The 16150-nt window shown below is 36.1% G+C and overlaps 1 protein-coding gene across 9 annotated transcripts in view; it reads left to right on the top strand.

Annotated features, from left to right (window-relative positions):
* SHANK2 (SH3 and multiple ankyrin repeat domains 2) overlaps positions 1–16150 on the top strand; it is a 354480-nt gene that overhangs the window by 50964 nt on the left and 287366 nt on the right. For all 9 annotated transcript variants that reach the window (XM_040608429.1, XM_040608432.1, XM_040608431.1 and 6 more), the window contains exons 5-11: positions 3189–3392; positions 5136–5207; positions 5798–5906; positions 6174–6325; positions 7125–7292; positions 10655–10771; positions 15668–15745. In XM_040608429.1, the coding sequence (XP_040464363.1) occupies positions 3189–3392; positions 5136–5207; positions 5798–5906; positions 6174–6325; positions 7125–7292; positions 10655–10771; positions 15668–15745 (900 nt within the window). The remainder of the gene's footprint in view (positions 1–3188; positions 3393–5135; positions 5208–5797; positions 5907–6173; positions 6326–7124; positions 7293–10654; positions 10772–15667; positions 15746–16150) is intronic.

The raw sequence follows: 16150 nt of genomic DNA, 5'->3' as shown, positions 1-16150 counted from the left end.
TTGCCACTTAAACTATCCCCAGTTGTAGGGTTTTATTTTTGAGAATTTACTGAAGATTATAAAAAAATTGTCTAGCTTTTTGACTTAGCTACTGTCTCATTTCCGTGTGATCATTGCACCATGTACATCTAATTAATTCTTACTTATTTCATAGCTAAAGCAATCTGTGTGTAGATTCTGCTGTGACTCAGCTGACATTTTCTCAGGGTAGAAAGTGTGGCAGTAGGTAATGACTTGTCTACACAATAGAGATGATGACTGTGGTGGTCTCTGTCCTGAGAGGGTGGCCAGGTGGACAGAGAAGCAGTACAGGTTAGGTGTTCCAGGGGCAGGCTGATCTAAAATATACTCTATGCAGCGCTTGAGTGGTCCTTCTTATTCTCTTGTTCAGCAGCTGCCTGTGGGAGAGTAGTAACAGCTTCCATCTCTATCCTGCCTGGCTTCATGGAAGCATAAGTAATCACTTGTCTCGCTAGTTTCACTTACCTGATTCTGAGAAAGTTTGGTAGGAAACAGTTGTTTGGTTATTGATTTGCTTTTTACATCATTTATCTTAATTCTTTATAATTTATTAACGGGATGGTAATTTATTGGAATGAGTGCATTTTTGTTTCTTGTGAATCACTAGAAAAGCTAGGGCTGTGAATAAATGAGTTTGTGAAATTATTAGTTTCAAAGTGTTTCCATATTTATTCTGCTCTGCTGTTGAGCACTCTATAAAATATTGTAGTTACTGTGGTAGAAATACAACAGTGGTGTAGTTACCAGATAAGTCATTTCCAAACAAGCCTTTGAGCTACTGCACAAAAATAATTCCTCACTGCCATTCCTCACCACCTCACCTCACAGTGTGGTGAAGATGGTTAAACTATTATGTCCTGTCCTCATGCATTAAATGAACATGCCAATCTCAGACCTGTGGAAAGTATTTCAGAATATAAAAGTTGTGCATTGCTGATTCAATGTGCATAAAAAATGTAGAAAGATTTATTTTCCATTGAAATCTATTCTGAAGAAATTTTAAATTATAATTTCACCAATTTAGCAGATCTTTGAGAATTAAAAATACACAACAGTATCTGCATTATTTGCAAGCAATCAAGAATAGATAGAGTACAAGAATAGACTGAACAAAACAACATCTTGAGTTCTCAAGGTGCATCAAAAAACCCCGAGACTTAATTATACTACAGTCAGAAGTTAGTGTTTTGTGTTATTAGAATAAAAGCAGTCATACAAGTCCAAAAATGATTTGTTTCATGTAAGAAAGAGTTTCTTGGGGGGAAAACCCACACAGTAATTTCAAAATTATCTTCACTTCTACCCATTTTAATAGCATTTATTAGAATCTTTCAGGATGTGTGGATAATGACAAAGTCATTGCATAGTGATACAGCTTGTAGAAGTTAAGCTTGTAACATATGTTGTAACTGACAATTTTTAGAGTTACTGAAACTGCTGATGTAGCATCAGTACTTGAGCCGTATCTCAAAAAGTGCAGTTTGTGCAGGAACTGATGAAAAACAAACCAAATAGTAATTTTTAGTAATTCATGGCCAGATGTGGTGGAGCTGGACAGAGCCCAACGTTCACGAGCCTGCCTTGCTTCCTTGGGCAGACCCCTATGAGAAGCTATCGCGGTAGCTTCAGTGGCACTACCCGGCAGCAATGAATAGAAGACGTCTCAGTCTATTGATTGTTCTCATATTTGAGGATTAACTCACAGAAACAAAGCCAAATTTCTCAACTTCAGTATGTCATGATATTTAAAACCAGCAAGTTGTTTCGCTCTGATAAAATGAATATATGCAGAGGAGTGGTTGACTGTAGTGTTTGCTCAGCTGAAACAGCTGTAAATTGAATGTCCTTCATGTCCTGGTTGTACCTTTTACATTGAAAATTTTTGCCCCATAATATTGAAACAGTCAAGAAGACATTGTGACTTCTGCCTCTGACTTTGCTTTTCAAAATTTACAATTGAAATACTCAAATGAATTTGTTACTTGATTTGTGTATATGGGATTAGAGATTACTTTCAGATATATCTGGATCTTGCCAGGATAAATATGTTTAGTTCTAAAAGACAATCTGTAGCCATTTTCCTATGGATGACCTTGGGACTTTAAAAAGATGCCAACAGATAACACAGAGGTGAGCAGTGCAGAAGCAGCTGCGGGTAAAGTTAAAGACGCTTCACTCTTCATAAAACATCAATCATTTTTCATGTATTTCTGTTCTTACCTTTATGTCCAATTATAATGTGAAGAGTAGCAGAGGTCTTCAGGAAAGGCCTGAAGAGTGGTTACTTGACAGTATCACAGAATTACAGCTACATTCATGGAAATGTACTGATAAAAAAAGATATATCCATTAACATTTTTTCTTGGCCCATGTGCAATCTATGCATGCTGTATTGGATTGTGAGGGGATGGGAACATCCTTTGAGTAGGCAAAGAAGGGACTCCTGTGCTGTAGCTCTGCAGCTTGGTGCAAGCCCTTCTTATGGCCCAGTATTGGGTGAGTTGGCAGCACCATACAGTCATAATGCTGTATTGCATCAGAGGCAACAAACTGGTTTCTAGGCATTGCCGTCTGCTGGTAGCTTGTAACCAATGACTGCAACATAAACTACTATTGGAAAAATTCCTATATTTATTAAATTTCTGAATTACAGCTTGGTAAGAAGCAGAGAACTGGAAAGCATTTTCAAGGTTTTCGAGTCCTCTGCTGCTTCATGTCATATAGTTCCTCCCTTAAATTTACCCTAAGATAAATGTAGCTTAAAATGAATTAAAATTCTTGCCTGAATATCAATTTTTGTGAAATTGTTGTGGATCAGACTGATTGTCTGAAAAGCCAGAAATCAAGTGCAGGGTTAACATCCCTTTCACTTGGATTTTCAAACAGGTGTGCCATGAAGGTGTTCTTCCTCTGAAGAAGGATATAGTCTCTGATGTTTGTGGAAGGACTTGAAATGTCCTGTGTTTTCACAGTATTTGTGCATTAGTTATTATAGAGGGATGCATGTCTGAAATGTAATTCTGTTGATGTATGTTTTTTTTACCTGGAATTTGTAGGTTTATTTTGTGTGATTGTATATATTTATGACACAAATTTTAGAATGTAATATACTGCTTAAATGTTTTTTCATTAATTAGACTTTTTTTTTTAATAATTTCTATTTGCAGAAATGCATTAGATTTAACCCAGAAGCTTCAGTGTGGGTTGCAAAGCAACGAATTTTGTGCACTTTGAATCAGAGTTTGAAAGATGTCCTGAATTATGGGCTGTTTCAGCCTGCAAGCAATGGTAGAGATGGGAAGTTTTTGGATGAGGAACGACTTCTTAGGGAATACCCACAGCCAGTGAATAAAGGAGTTCCTTCACTTGAGGTATTTTTATATCTAATACCTGAAACATTTATATTCTGATACAAACTATACAGTAAGCAGTATCTGAAGTTTTTACATGCACCTGAATTGCATTTGAGAAATAGTGATCAGCAAGTCTGAACTTGAACCCTTGCTCACAGAAGTGCTGGCATTCATTTGCTCAGTGGAGCTGTTCCATGTGTTATCCCCAAAAAGCTGCAAAGAATAAGCCCCCCCACCCCGGGAGATTGGATTTTGGAGTTTTCCTTTGCTGAGGACATGGGAGATGTATCTTATTCTGTGATTTAATAAAAAAATGTAAGGTTCTAGGTTAAGCTTTTGAGCCTCTGATTAGGTTGCAATAGTAGGGTAGCAGTTGCTGAATACCTAGCCTTTGCTTTCTTCCAAAGAGAGGCTCTTTCTGTCACATTAAAGCCAGTTTGATTTCTTCTGTGCCCACCTTCAAAGTGCACACGTTTCCTATGTCTGTCTCCTGGGAAAACAGTAAGGGAAGAGAGTATGTATGTGTGAAGCAGTCACACATAGGCACTGGAATTTCCCCCACCCCTCTGTTGCTCATGCAGAGGCTGTGCAGCTGGGGGATGAACTGGGCAGAACTATTATGGCACTGGGCAAACATGGAGCAGAACCAGATCACACTGAAACACGATATAGCAGGAAACTGGGGCATGAAACTAGTATTTAATTAATTTTGATATTGCTTGTATGGTGCTACGTCAACCACAAAGAACCTGCAGTTAATAGACTTACTCTACTGTAACACAAAACTGAGAAAAATACCCAGAGAAGGCTTCAAGTCCTAGTTTTCTAGCAGTTTATTTCAGAGATGTAATCCATATTATAGCCATAAGCAAATTAAATAACCACTTTATTTTTTTCTGTCATGTTGGTTTCATGAGTATTGACTGTTTGCAAAATTCTTCTCGCTGCAGCTAAAAGATAAGGCTTGCAATTCAGGTGTTAAAAGTGATCTTGTGAAAAGATCACTCATTTCAATTAAAGCCTTATTCATTGCAGTCTCCTTGCCTAAAAGAAGTGCTGCATTCTTTGAATTCTGCTTTGTATGATTAGATAATAGTAAATTATAACTATGTAAACCGTGTGTTTTTGCCATAGATCTTACTACACAGGCCATAGGGTAGCAAACTGTTGAGGATAAAATGTGAGTGAGTTTCAGCCCAAAAAAGAGGTAATCCTCTGAATCTCTTTCACAGGACCAGTCCTGTTAGCCATCAGGAGAACTATTCCCATGTGTAAGTTCTGGCTATGTAGATTAAGGTTTTTTTCAGGAACCTTTTTTTTTTTTTTTAGATTTCAGAAATTATAAGCTGATATTTTGAAGTATGTATTTTTTTATTTAAACGTGCCTTCCCAGTTCTTTCTGCCTGAGACTATAAATGAAAGTGCAGATATCCTTAGGGGAAAGGATTTTTCACTGTAATTTTTGCTAATTTATGTAAATTCTAGAGGCTGATCTCATTTCCCATACATCTCCACTGATTTCAGTATATTTATATAAGATACGAGTTTTGCTTACACAAACTGTGAAACTATGATGCCACTAAGTTAAACTGAATGGTGATTACTGGTGAATATTCAAAATGAAATAATAAGCCTTTTTTAAAATTTTGCCTATATTTGCATCATTGTGGATGATACTTTCTGGTAAGGTCAGAAAATGATATTATGAGTTTTTAAGCAAAATAGGACGTTTAAAAAATACTTTTTTTTTTTCCCCTTCAGTTTCGATACAAGAAAAGAGTGTACAAACAATTCAATCTTGATGAAAAACAGCTGGCCAAGCTTCATACGAAGGTATGCCCAATTTACTGGACAAGTTAACGATTGCCTACTTAGCAAAGTAGTGTGCCTGAGAAACTGAAAGTAAGTAGGAGTTTATTACCACCTGGGCCAGTTGCTGAACAATGAACAGTATGTGCTACCAGAACCAGGAGGGATGTGTGAGTTGTGATCTGGGAATTTCTCTCATAGAAAAATTCCTGTCTTTGACTCCTCCATATGTACACCAGTAATTTTAAATGAACCTTACTTCATAAATACAACATGCTTTCAGCATGCTGCAGAAATGCCAGTCTACGTCTTTAGAATCATTTGCAGGTCAGAATAATAAACCATATACCATCCTAATGTCCTACTGAATGAACCTTTTACTCATTTTTTCCTCAAAAGTATAGAATTTGGAATCTTCTTATTGTATTTGACTTTTGAACATTACACACCATAGGGTTTATGCTCTCAGTATAGTCAGGTTCTCCAGAAACATGAATTAGCTACTGTTCAATGATGGCAATGGGTATTGCCATCAGTTTACAGAATATTTCACTTTTAGTCAGGATTTTCTTTTTCAAATTAGAAGATGACTCCTTTGTCACTCTTTGTTTCAGGCTAATTTGAGAAAATTTATGGATCACGTCCACCATCTCTCAGTGGAAAAAATCACAAAGATGTTGGACAGAGGACTGGACCCAAACTATCATGACTTAGACAGTGGAGGTCAGAACAATAAAACTAACAGCATATAGTAGTACCTTGGGTTTGTTCAATGTAAATTGATTAACAGGCCAAATCTCACATATTAATTATGTTGTCTTGATAACTTGAGGCTAATGGAATCTGTATGGTTTTGCTGTCCAAAGGAGAAAAGTAATAATTCATTATTTTCTTTGAGCAGCATTTTTAACTTAACATTTTTAAAGCAAATGCTCTTTATTTTATAAAGTTGCTCATCTTTTTTCAAGTACGTGCTATTCTTTTCTTTAGAAACACCCCTAACTTTGGCAGTTCAGCTTGACAATACAGTAGAAGTGATAAAAGCTCTGAAAAATGGGGGAGCACATTTAGACTTCAGAGCCAAAGATGGAATGACAGCTCTGCACAAAGCAGCCAGAGCCAAGAACCAAGTAACCCTCAAGGTAAATGCTTTCAGTAGCAAATGATATGTTATTTTATAGAAAAACATATATAAAAGAGAATGTTTTCAGTTAATTACTGTATTGGTCACAATGATTCATTTAATACGTGCTTGTTCTACTGCTTTCTTGTGGCTTTCAAATCTTAGGATTAGCTTTCAATAAAGGGCCTTTCATTTCTCATCTTTTTTTGTAGGAAGAAAGAAGTGGTGAAATTTAACCTTATTCTTTGATACATTGGGAAAAATCTGTCTGAGGAAATAGGAATAGCATTATTTTTGGTTATCTCTTGGAAAGTAAAAGCTAGTGGCATGAATTACATATTATATCTTAACACAGTGTCTTCTGTTCTGTTTTGTATTTTAACAGGTGTTCTTAACTCTCCTTGATAGTCTAGACTGAGTCTTATGTTTATGGATTTTTCTTATTTCCTTTTGACAGCTATTCAAATTGCATGACATTTTTGATAAAGCATCTCCTAAGTGAAGAGGTGAATGTTGCAAAGGCCATGTGGCATTTTCAGCACTGAGATTTCTGAACTTAATGAGAGAATGGAAATTGGACATTGCCACTCATCCTTCCTTTGCTATCCCTGTTGATTCCTTTAGATCCTAATTCTTCTGAGGTCATTTCTTGTTTAACTTAGTCTGTGGCATGGCCCCGTTCTATGAGCTTATAAATAAGAAAGCAAAAAATGTATGTTGTGGCAGGTATCACCTTACAAATAGATATCCAGGTAAAGTTCCTTTGTAGTTAGAAGTCCCTCCAAAATATATTTTTCACAGTTTGTGATCACTTTCAGACCCTTTTAGAGCTTGGAGCATCTCCTAACTACAAAGACAGCTGTGGCCTAACACCGCTGTACCACACTGCTGTTGTCGGAGGGGATCCTTACTGCTGTGAACTGTTACTTCATGAACATGCTACAGTCAGTTGCAAAGATGAAAATGGATGGCAAGAAATTCATCAGGTAGGAAAGATCACTTTTATTTGGAGTTGAAGTTGTATGAGGAAATTTGTCATGTATATTCTATGGTTAAAACATTGTTTTGAAGACTGGGTATGTTTAGTCCATGCATGTACAAGTATAGAATTTCTTCCTTTTTATATTTGCTTATTACTTTGCATCCTGCTTTGGTGAATTAGAAGTCGTAACTGTTCCAGTGGAGTTGTGTAATGTTGAAATCCTATGGTTACTGTGGATTTTGCTGCAGCAATTGCACTAGTCATATTTATGTAACGGACTCTTGGAAGTTTAGTATCCTATTAGTGCCACTTTAGTGAAAAAAGTTTAACTCGGATCTTTTTGTTAGATGCCAAGTTTAATATCCTTGGTAATGCTTCTTGTGTGTTTATCAGAGGTACTTTCTCTCTGGTGAGCTTTACAGAAAGATTTGGGTTCAGCACCGTGCTGCTAGTATGCTGCTAGTATGTTGCACTGAAGGATGTTAAACTCCTACAGACTTAGTTTGCATCAGTTTTCGTTCCCTACCTGTGTGGAAACTGGGATTCTAATGATTTTTCTTTTGTTGTTTTACATATGTTTTCCTTTCCTCTCTTACATATTCAGTGTAGATAAGGCGGTAGCTTGCTTTACAAAGAAAAATTATTTCTGAAAAAGTGATCTTTTGAGGTTCATGGTGCTCATGATACCTTGAGTCAGCTATGGTGCTGGAATTCATCAGGCACTGGCCCATCCTGGTCAGCTTCAGCATAGCTATTGGGAAAGTAGACCTTCCTCAAAGACCTGTCTCTTAAATAGACCTATAATGTTTGGTAAGGCACTTTCTGAATAAAAAAACACTTCTTCTTTGAACTCTTATATTGTCTTCTCCAGAAACGTCTGAATATTATGCAACAGTTGTGTAAGAATGCTTCGTTAATGTCTTTCCCTTTGCATAGATATAAACTCAGTAATTTACAGAGTTTAAAGATTCTAGCAGTCTTAATGCCATTGCAGCTATTCTATAGCTTTTCTCTGTATGAATGAGTTTGAGTAATCATAAAAAAATGGAACTGATGGGGTATGATCAGATAAGTAAAGACACAAGTAATCAACCTGAGAGGCCTGCTTAGGTCATCTGGGCTCACTTTCTTTTTTTTATTTCTGTGCACCAATCTTTTTAGTACACAACTTCTTTTCTTCTTTCCTTTGAAAGAAACGGGAGACAGCCTTGGCACCCAGGTTTGGGCTTTTCCACTGTGTAAGTGTGTTCAGGTCGAGGTCATTTGGATCCATCTCTAGTAGGGGGGAAAAAAGGATTAATTTACTACCATTGTTTCTGGGGATGTGGAGGAAATGGATTGTCTAGATCCAAGTGGACTCTAATTCCCTATTTTGAAAATCCAGTCTCATACGCATATGGTTATTATTTCTCGTAATTAAATGGAGCTTTTCAAAACCATGATATTGGTTGTAATCCTGAATACATCAATGTTTACATCTGGATTATGAGCAATCTTTTTTTTATTAATCAGTAATACAAACATTCCTTAATGAATTAAGGAATATAATATAATTCCGAATGTTGTCTGTGTGAAATAGGGGAAGCTACCTCACATGGCAAGGAAGTAATTGGTGGCAAGGAAGTAATTGGTAGCAAGTATATTTTCCATTTTGCGAACACAATCTTTAACTGTAAAAGTTAAGCCTCTGGGTTACCCTTATAGTAAGGGGGAAAAGGTAAGTTATAATATATATACTGTAAGGTTTATCCTTAGAGTAAGGGAAAAGGTTCATGCTGTGCTAGGATAATACTAAAAAGGCTATACTCTGGAGATACCTGTCTCTTTCCATTGACGGTACTGGGGGGCCCTGATGAATGGTTTGGGCAGCTCACCTGCCACGCAGACCCCTGTAATGAGAGGAAATATATCTCCCCTGCATTGGTTGTCTTCCAGCACCTCCTCAGAAACTAAGCGTTATTGTCAGATTGGCAAAGAGGAGGCAAATCCTGCTCTAGCAAAGGAAACAAAGTCAAGAAAGGGCCAGGTTTTAGTCCAGTTTATTGTAGTAGGAATAGAAGATTGGAATTTGTTCTTGTATTTTACAAGTTATTGTAATAATTATGTCTGCACATTCATATGTAGATGTTGAGTGGCTTTTAGAGGGTAGACAAAATTGATAATTTATGGCTAATTTGCTGTAATCTCCCACACAGTCAGAAACACAGTTATGGTTGGAAATCTTTCTCCCTTTGCTTGTTGTTGGATACTTGCTTTCTGTTGCCTAGTGTTAAAATGTTCCTGTTCTGATAACGGCTACCATAATGTCTCCATTACTTTGGCAAATAATTTATAAATGAATAAACTATTTAATAAACACTTTTTTTCCTGTTCTGTGTGTTAAAAATTGAAAATGGAGGAAGAAAAAATGTAGTGGTTAGGACACTAGACTGGGATTTGGGCTGTGCTACAGATTTAATTTGTCCATTGAGCAGTATACGTAATTTTTCTCATCCTAATTGCAAGATGTGTCAGTTTGAAACTCCCACTGAAGTTAGTAATAATTAGGTACCTAAGACAGACTGAATGGCTTTGTGCACCTGTATCTCTTATCTTACATTCCATATTATTATATAGGAGTGATACTGATCTGATAGGAAGTTAAAAACTTTAGAAATTGGGAGGTGCTCAGTTGGTGTACTATAGGGAAGGTAGTCAAGTATATGGGACTGATGAATGGAGATACTGTTCTTTTTCTCAAACTTACTTGCTAATCAGGAAAGTTTCTAATTTCAGTAGTTTTATTCATAGAGGTTTATTTCCAAGTATTCATGGTCTAACATTTTATTCATGTAACTGATAAAGTAACTCTTGACGGTTTTCCCTTGTTTTGGATCAGTGCCATATGTATACTGTGTGTCTACTTGACATCACAAAATCAAGATTATTACTTGAATTTTGGCCAGATTTCCCTAAACTGTTTTTGCAAAGGCTTTGGAAATTTGATCATCTTCAGTGCCATCTAGTGGGCAAGTTTCTGAAGATTAGCAGGACACAAAAATTTCTGTCAGTCTGCTTGTCACATTTGACAGTTATGAATATTAGTGGATAAAAAGTGGCAAACTTTGTATTTTCTCAATCCCTTAAATTGCCATTCCTCAAATAAGCAGATGCTTAAACTTATGCACAGATTTGCTATACCTGAAGTGCACACACTGGTGTTTACAGGCAGGTATGCACATCTGGATGTTCATTCTCCCATTCAGTCCAGGGGTGGTTCTAAAAATTAGACCCTAAGTAGAATAGCATCTTCTCTGCTAAAAATCTTGATGTGGAATTCTTGTCTAGATTGTGTAATAACCAAAATATTAACGCATCTCTTTACAGGCTTGCCGATATGGGCACGTCCAACATCTAGAGCACCTCCTCTTCTACGGCGCCGATATGTGTGCACAGAATGCCTCAGGAAACACAGCGCTGCACATCTGTGCCCTGTACAACCAGGTGAGCTGGCTTATGCCTCCTCTGCTGGCAGACCCAGCACTGCAGAATCCTACTGTCCTCCTTCAGTGACATAAAGGTCCCCCCCCAGTGGGAGCTGAGGTATGGCTTAGTGGGGAGGGATGTTTTACTTTGAGGGAAGGTGAGTCCAGGGAGTCCATTCCCGTGGAGACTGGAAACCGGTGCTGTGAGAGAATGTCATGTAGCCATAAAAAAAAAAAAAAGACATAATTGAGTTATAAATGCTAAATCTTTCATGTCCATCCACAGAAAGAGAGGCTTGTTGAGTTTTCTGTTGAAGAAGTTTACTGGCTTGGTGATAGATTTTCCTGAGGTGCAGTTTCCTTGATTTTGGTAAATGCATTTAGTATAAATCTCCCATTATTATTGATCTATAGAGGCAAGTTACACTAAAGAAGAACATAGTTCATTATTTTCCATTTGATTTATTTAATATGCAATTAAGTGTTACAGGTTTTAAGCAGTGGTCTTAGTAACTAGAAAGAACATAATTAAAAACTTTAATAAAGGTTTTATTCACTGGTTACAAATAAGGCTTCTCCTTGTAGGTAGCAAGAGTATGCATATTAATTAGAAAATAAAACAACATAATATTCTACCAGCTTATATTTTTTCGTATCATATCTGAATATTTGTTTCCTATTCAGAATTTATTGCTGTTTTATGTAATTCTAATTTGAATTTTAGCAAGAAATACTTGGGAAATACTGTGGAAATGTGTTTTTAAACTATACAGAAGGTAGTGGATTCTCTGTTGTTTACAACATACGTAGTTGTTTACAAATGATAGAACCATTTGGACAGCATTTTATACTCTCGTCACATGGACGGGATTGGGAGGGAATGAGTTTTACAAGTATGTTAAAACACAGCATGTATAATGTTACATTGAATTAGGAAAACACAAGTCATGAGATGTGACTGTAACTAGTGAAACATCTGTTAAAGTATCTGCTTCTTAATTGCTTACCATCTTTATTTCTTTCCAAAGTCTCGTCAAGATATATTCCTCAGGTCTAAAATACCCTCACTTTTTTTTTTTTTTTTAATATAATTTTGGGGATAATTTGGCATTTTTCAAGACTGTTGACTTGATGTGTGTGTCATAATTGATATCAATTCATAAAGAGACTAGCTGTACAGATCTTCCACGTTAATGCTGATTGTTTGAAATATGCAGCATGTCAGTGGGAGCAGTGCCCCTATGAACTGCTTCTTGCTCACTGTCTACCAGCCTTCAACAGGCTGCTAAGTACCTGCATCAGGTAGTTCAAGGTTAGTAATGGTTTCTGTGCTCAGCTTGGATGACTTCTGTGACTGCAGGCATACAAAGCTGTTGCCAGTTGGCACTTTTTTAAATTCCTAAAAAATTTTGCAGAGAAATTAAATTCACCTTCATCTCAACAAAAATTTTGTGTTTAGGATTTGCATCAAGAGCTAAACATGTATAACTTACAAGCACTTGTGTTGAAAAAAATATTTTAAAATGTTCACTTTAACCTCATTTACTTCACTTTTTCTCAGTAAGAATTTTGAAGCCCAGACCATAATGCACATATAAACTTAAAAACATGAACTCATCTCTGTTACTTTGTAAAAATTTTATTGCACTGCTTTCATGGCTATAGTTATTGACAAGATCATACACTTTTAGCAAAGGTTATGCGGTATGATGCTCAAATTAGAATAATCCTGTAGATTGACAGTATTTTTCATGTAGAGATGTGTTTTCCTCCTGACCTCAGTAGAAAAAATTATTCCGTACAAGACTTAAAGACTCTAATTGAAATTGCATCTACAAATTAGCAAATATTTTCATAGCCATTAAGCTTGGCTTTGTGTAACATCTTGTGACTACACTATCATGCTTCTGTTTTCCTTAATCAAGAGTATGTGAAAATAAAAAGTTTTTTTTCGGGGTGCTGTGAACCTATGCTGATTTTTTTCAGTGTCCCTTTTATTGAAAATTGTTATTAGCTAATGTGGAAGCAACAGCGTTGGCCTTTCCTGGATGGAGAGAGGATTGGGAGGACAGCGATATCTTTTTACCTCTTGATTCCTGTAGATGGAGTCATTACCCATTTGATATTTCCCTTCCAGTCCTCCGTGGGGAATTTTCTTGGGATATTTTCTGAAGCTGGTAGTTCTGTTTCCCTGAGTGTTAGCTAAGTGCTGATCTGAATAAACTGTTGTTTTTGAAAGTTATTTCGTGCCTGTCCAGTAACGCAGTGAAATCCAGACAGATCTTATGCCTCTGTATTTAGCACATTAAAATGCTGGGGTGACGTGTTCCTTCTTTCAGTGAGTGGGTTGGATTCAATATGAAAACTGTTGTAGTGTTAAATCATGTAATTAACTCTCAGACAACAAATTGAATCTAATCTGCTGACAGGCCCACGCTTCTCTGTGAAATTCTTTTTAATGCAATGTAATCTAAAAAGCTACTGCATATTCAATTTATGTATGATAAAATGAATGAATGATACTAAGTTCTCAGAAGTTATTAGGTTGACAGAGCTAAAATTTATGCAGACAGGACTTGTGGCATTCATAGGTAGCACCCTCACAACAGAGAGCTCCAAAATGCGGAATTTCTGTTGAATTAACAAAGGAAAAGTAATCAAAATAATTTCTGGTGGTGACTTTTTAGCTTATTCTCCCTGATTTATTTCCCTTAATACTGGAAGAATGGGGAGGAGACCAAAGGGAGAGAGGAGGAAGCTAAGAATGCTTCTGTTTATTTTAAAAGAATAAATAAATAAATAAATTCAGTTATTAATCTAAATTAGTTTTCTTGAAAAATCTTATGTTGAACAACTTTGACCACTTTTGTGAATTTTTTTCTTATCAAAACCATTCAATACATAAATAAAAAACTTTGCATGTTTTTTGTTATGCTGCAGACAGCTTAGTTAAATTTGTAGAGTAATTGTTTTTGGTTATGTAGTGTCGAATTATTTGTTCTGATAACCAAATGAATAATCGGCCAATATAAACAATTTTTCTTAATATCATTACTTATATCCTTAAGTTCTTGATCAAAATTGGGCATTTTAACTCTAAAGGGTTTGACTAACATTTCTAGTGTACTAAGTAGTACCCGCTGGAATGCTGGAATAGTTGTTATGGGATAGTGTGCAAACCTAGAATCGTTTAGGAGTCAGTCAAAAAGGAATTCTTGCAAAAATAACCCTGAAAAGGACATGTGGTGTGTGTATGTGGTTTTGTTTGTTTTGTTTTTTTTAACCTGGAGATCTTAATCTAGATTGCAACACATTTACTACTTTTGCATGATTGCTAATACTGAATCCAGAAAAGGGAGAAAAACATTTTGACATTTTACACACTACTTTTGATCTTTATATGTTTAGAGATATAGGGAGCCCACCTAATGTAACGTGCAGATTTCAGTGCAAGCAAATGAGACTATTTCAATTAATTATATATCATAAAGAAATTGTCATCTATGAGATGGTTGTTAATACACCATTTTGAAATATGATCTGTTCTGTTGTTTCAGTCTGTTACGCAGAACAGGAAGTGTGGGAGCAAAAGGCTATGTTTTTGGAGTATTTGGAGTATTGAATCTTGGAGAAAGGGTAGGATAGCCTCCTCCCCAGATATATTTAGGACAACCCTGTGATGGAGGGGATTTAACAAGATCAAGAATTCAGTGTGATAAATTAGAAAATACAAGGATGAAAATTATTTTCAATCATAATTTCTGCACATTCATTTATGACTCAGAATCTAGTAAATAAGCTTCATTTCTGTCACTAAAATAGCAATAGCAAAATTATATGATTTTCTCTGGCTGCAAATTTACTGTTAAAAATGAAAGGTTGTATGATGAAATACCTCATTAGGTAGAACTCCATAACACAACATGACAAGAAATCTGGAAAGCACAACAAAATTCATATAAATATTTATGGTGAGGAAAGACAAAAACGTTTTGAAACGTGAACTGGTTTGCATAAGGTCCTAAAATGAACATTAAAGATGGCAAGTAGGAAATGCAGTCCATATATGGATCATCAAAAAGTCTAGTATTCTGAGAACTGAAAGAACCACACTGGATGTCTAGCAGATTATAGTCAGTCATATTTTGCAGCAGTGTAGAGTAGTGACCTAAGCAATATACTGTATCAGCCCCCAAAAATTGTTTTTAAGAGATTTCATTTGCAGATTTCTTCAGAGGGTCTGAGGTCATACTTTTCTCTTGTTAGAAGGGCTGTATTTGGCTTGTGTTGTAACTCCTAGTATTTCTTAGGAGGAAAGAGAAGATAAGACTGATCAGTGCAATCTGTAGAGCCAGACCAAATAATGTCATAAATGTTAAAAAACATAATCATACATTAAATGTTTAAAATTGAAGTTCAGTTGAGAAAAACCCAAAATAAGTGCATGCAAGTGGTAAAACTACTTTGTTTAATTTTTTGCAGTAGGGGAGGAAATCATTCATCCCAGGTACTGTGTACTATACTGTGAACAGTACTATTTTTCCTACAAAATAAGCAAAACTCACGAGAGTCAAATTTCATTTTGACCTAAAATATTTTCTGCAAAATCTGATTTGTTCAAGGATGGAATTTCCACAATACAGTTTCTTAAAAATTTAGTAAGCTGTTTACATCTTGTGTTCCTCTAAATTTTTTTACGCTTGCGTGTTGTTTCTGCTCTAACACACTGAAAAGCATCTAAAGCTTTGTTACATTTGGAGTACTGTTTTAATAACATACATTCTCAAATTATTTTTTCTTTTTTTTTTTTACTTCTCTAAGACAAGAGATACCAAGCAATCAATGCATCTCATAGCCACAACATCTCTTTAGTAACTAAAGACACTTAACAAGCTTCCTCTTCTACCCCTCTCAGGAGAGCTGTGCAAGAGTGCTGCTGTTCCGGGGAGCCAACAAGGAGATTAAGAATTACAACAGCCAGTCTCCATTTCAGGTAAAAAATACCCATGCCCCCCCCCAAATATTTGGAAGAAAATCTCTTTTGAACTCTTGGTTTTGTGGAGAAGTTACACTGCATAAGGCTGAAAACAGCTGTAGAATAAGATAACTATCATTTTGAAAACTGTGGATTTTGTGTAATGCCATAAATGAATATTTCTTGGAATAATTAGGAATGAGAGGAAAACACACTCCTCTTTAGCTGATCTGGTGACACTGTCAATGTGTGTGAGAATTTTATGAGTGGTTGATGACAAAACAGGAGATCATTGGTATCTTGCAGTCAGATGTGCTTTGCTTTGTCATTATCTTCAGTTCCACGGAAGTGAGATCCGAGAGTCTGTGTAAGAGAGATCTAAGGAGTGACTGGGCAGCTAAGCTTTGCTTGGCCCCTATTGAC

Source organism: Falco naumanni, chromosome 10 (genome assembly GCF_017639655.2).
Source record: "Falco naumanni isolate bFalNau1 chromosome 10, bFalNau1.pat, whole genome shotgun sequence".
NCBI lineage: Eukaryota > Metazoa > Chordata > Aves > Falconiformes > Falconidae > Falco > Falco naumanni.
The sequence above is the reverse complement of the archived record's forward strand: the minus strand, read 5'-3'. Positions and strand labels throughout refer to the sequence as shown.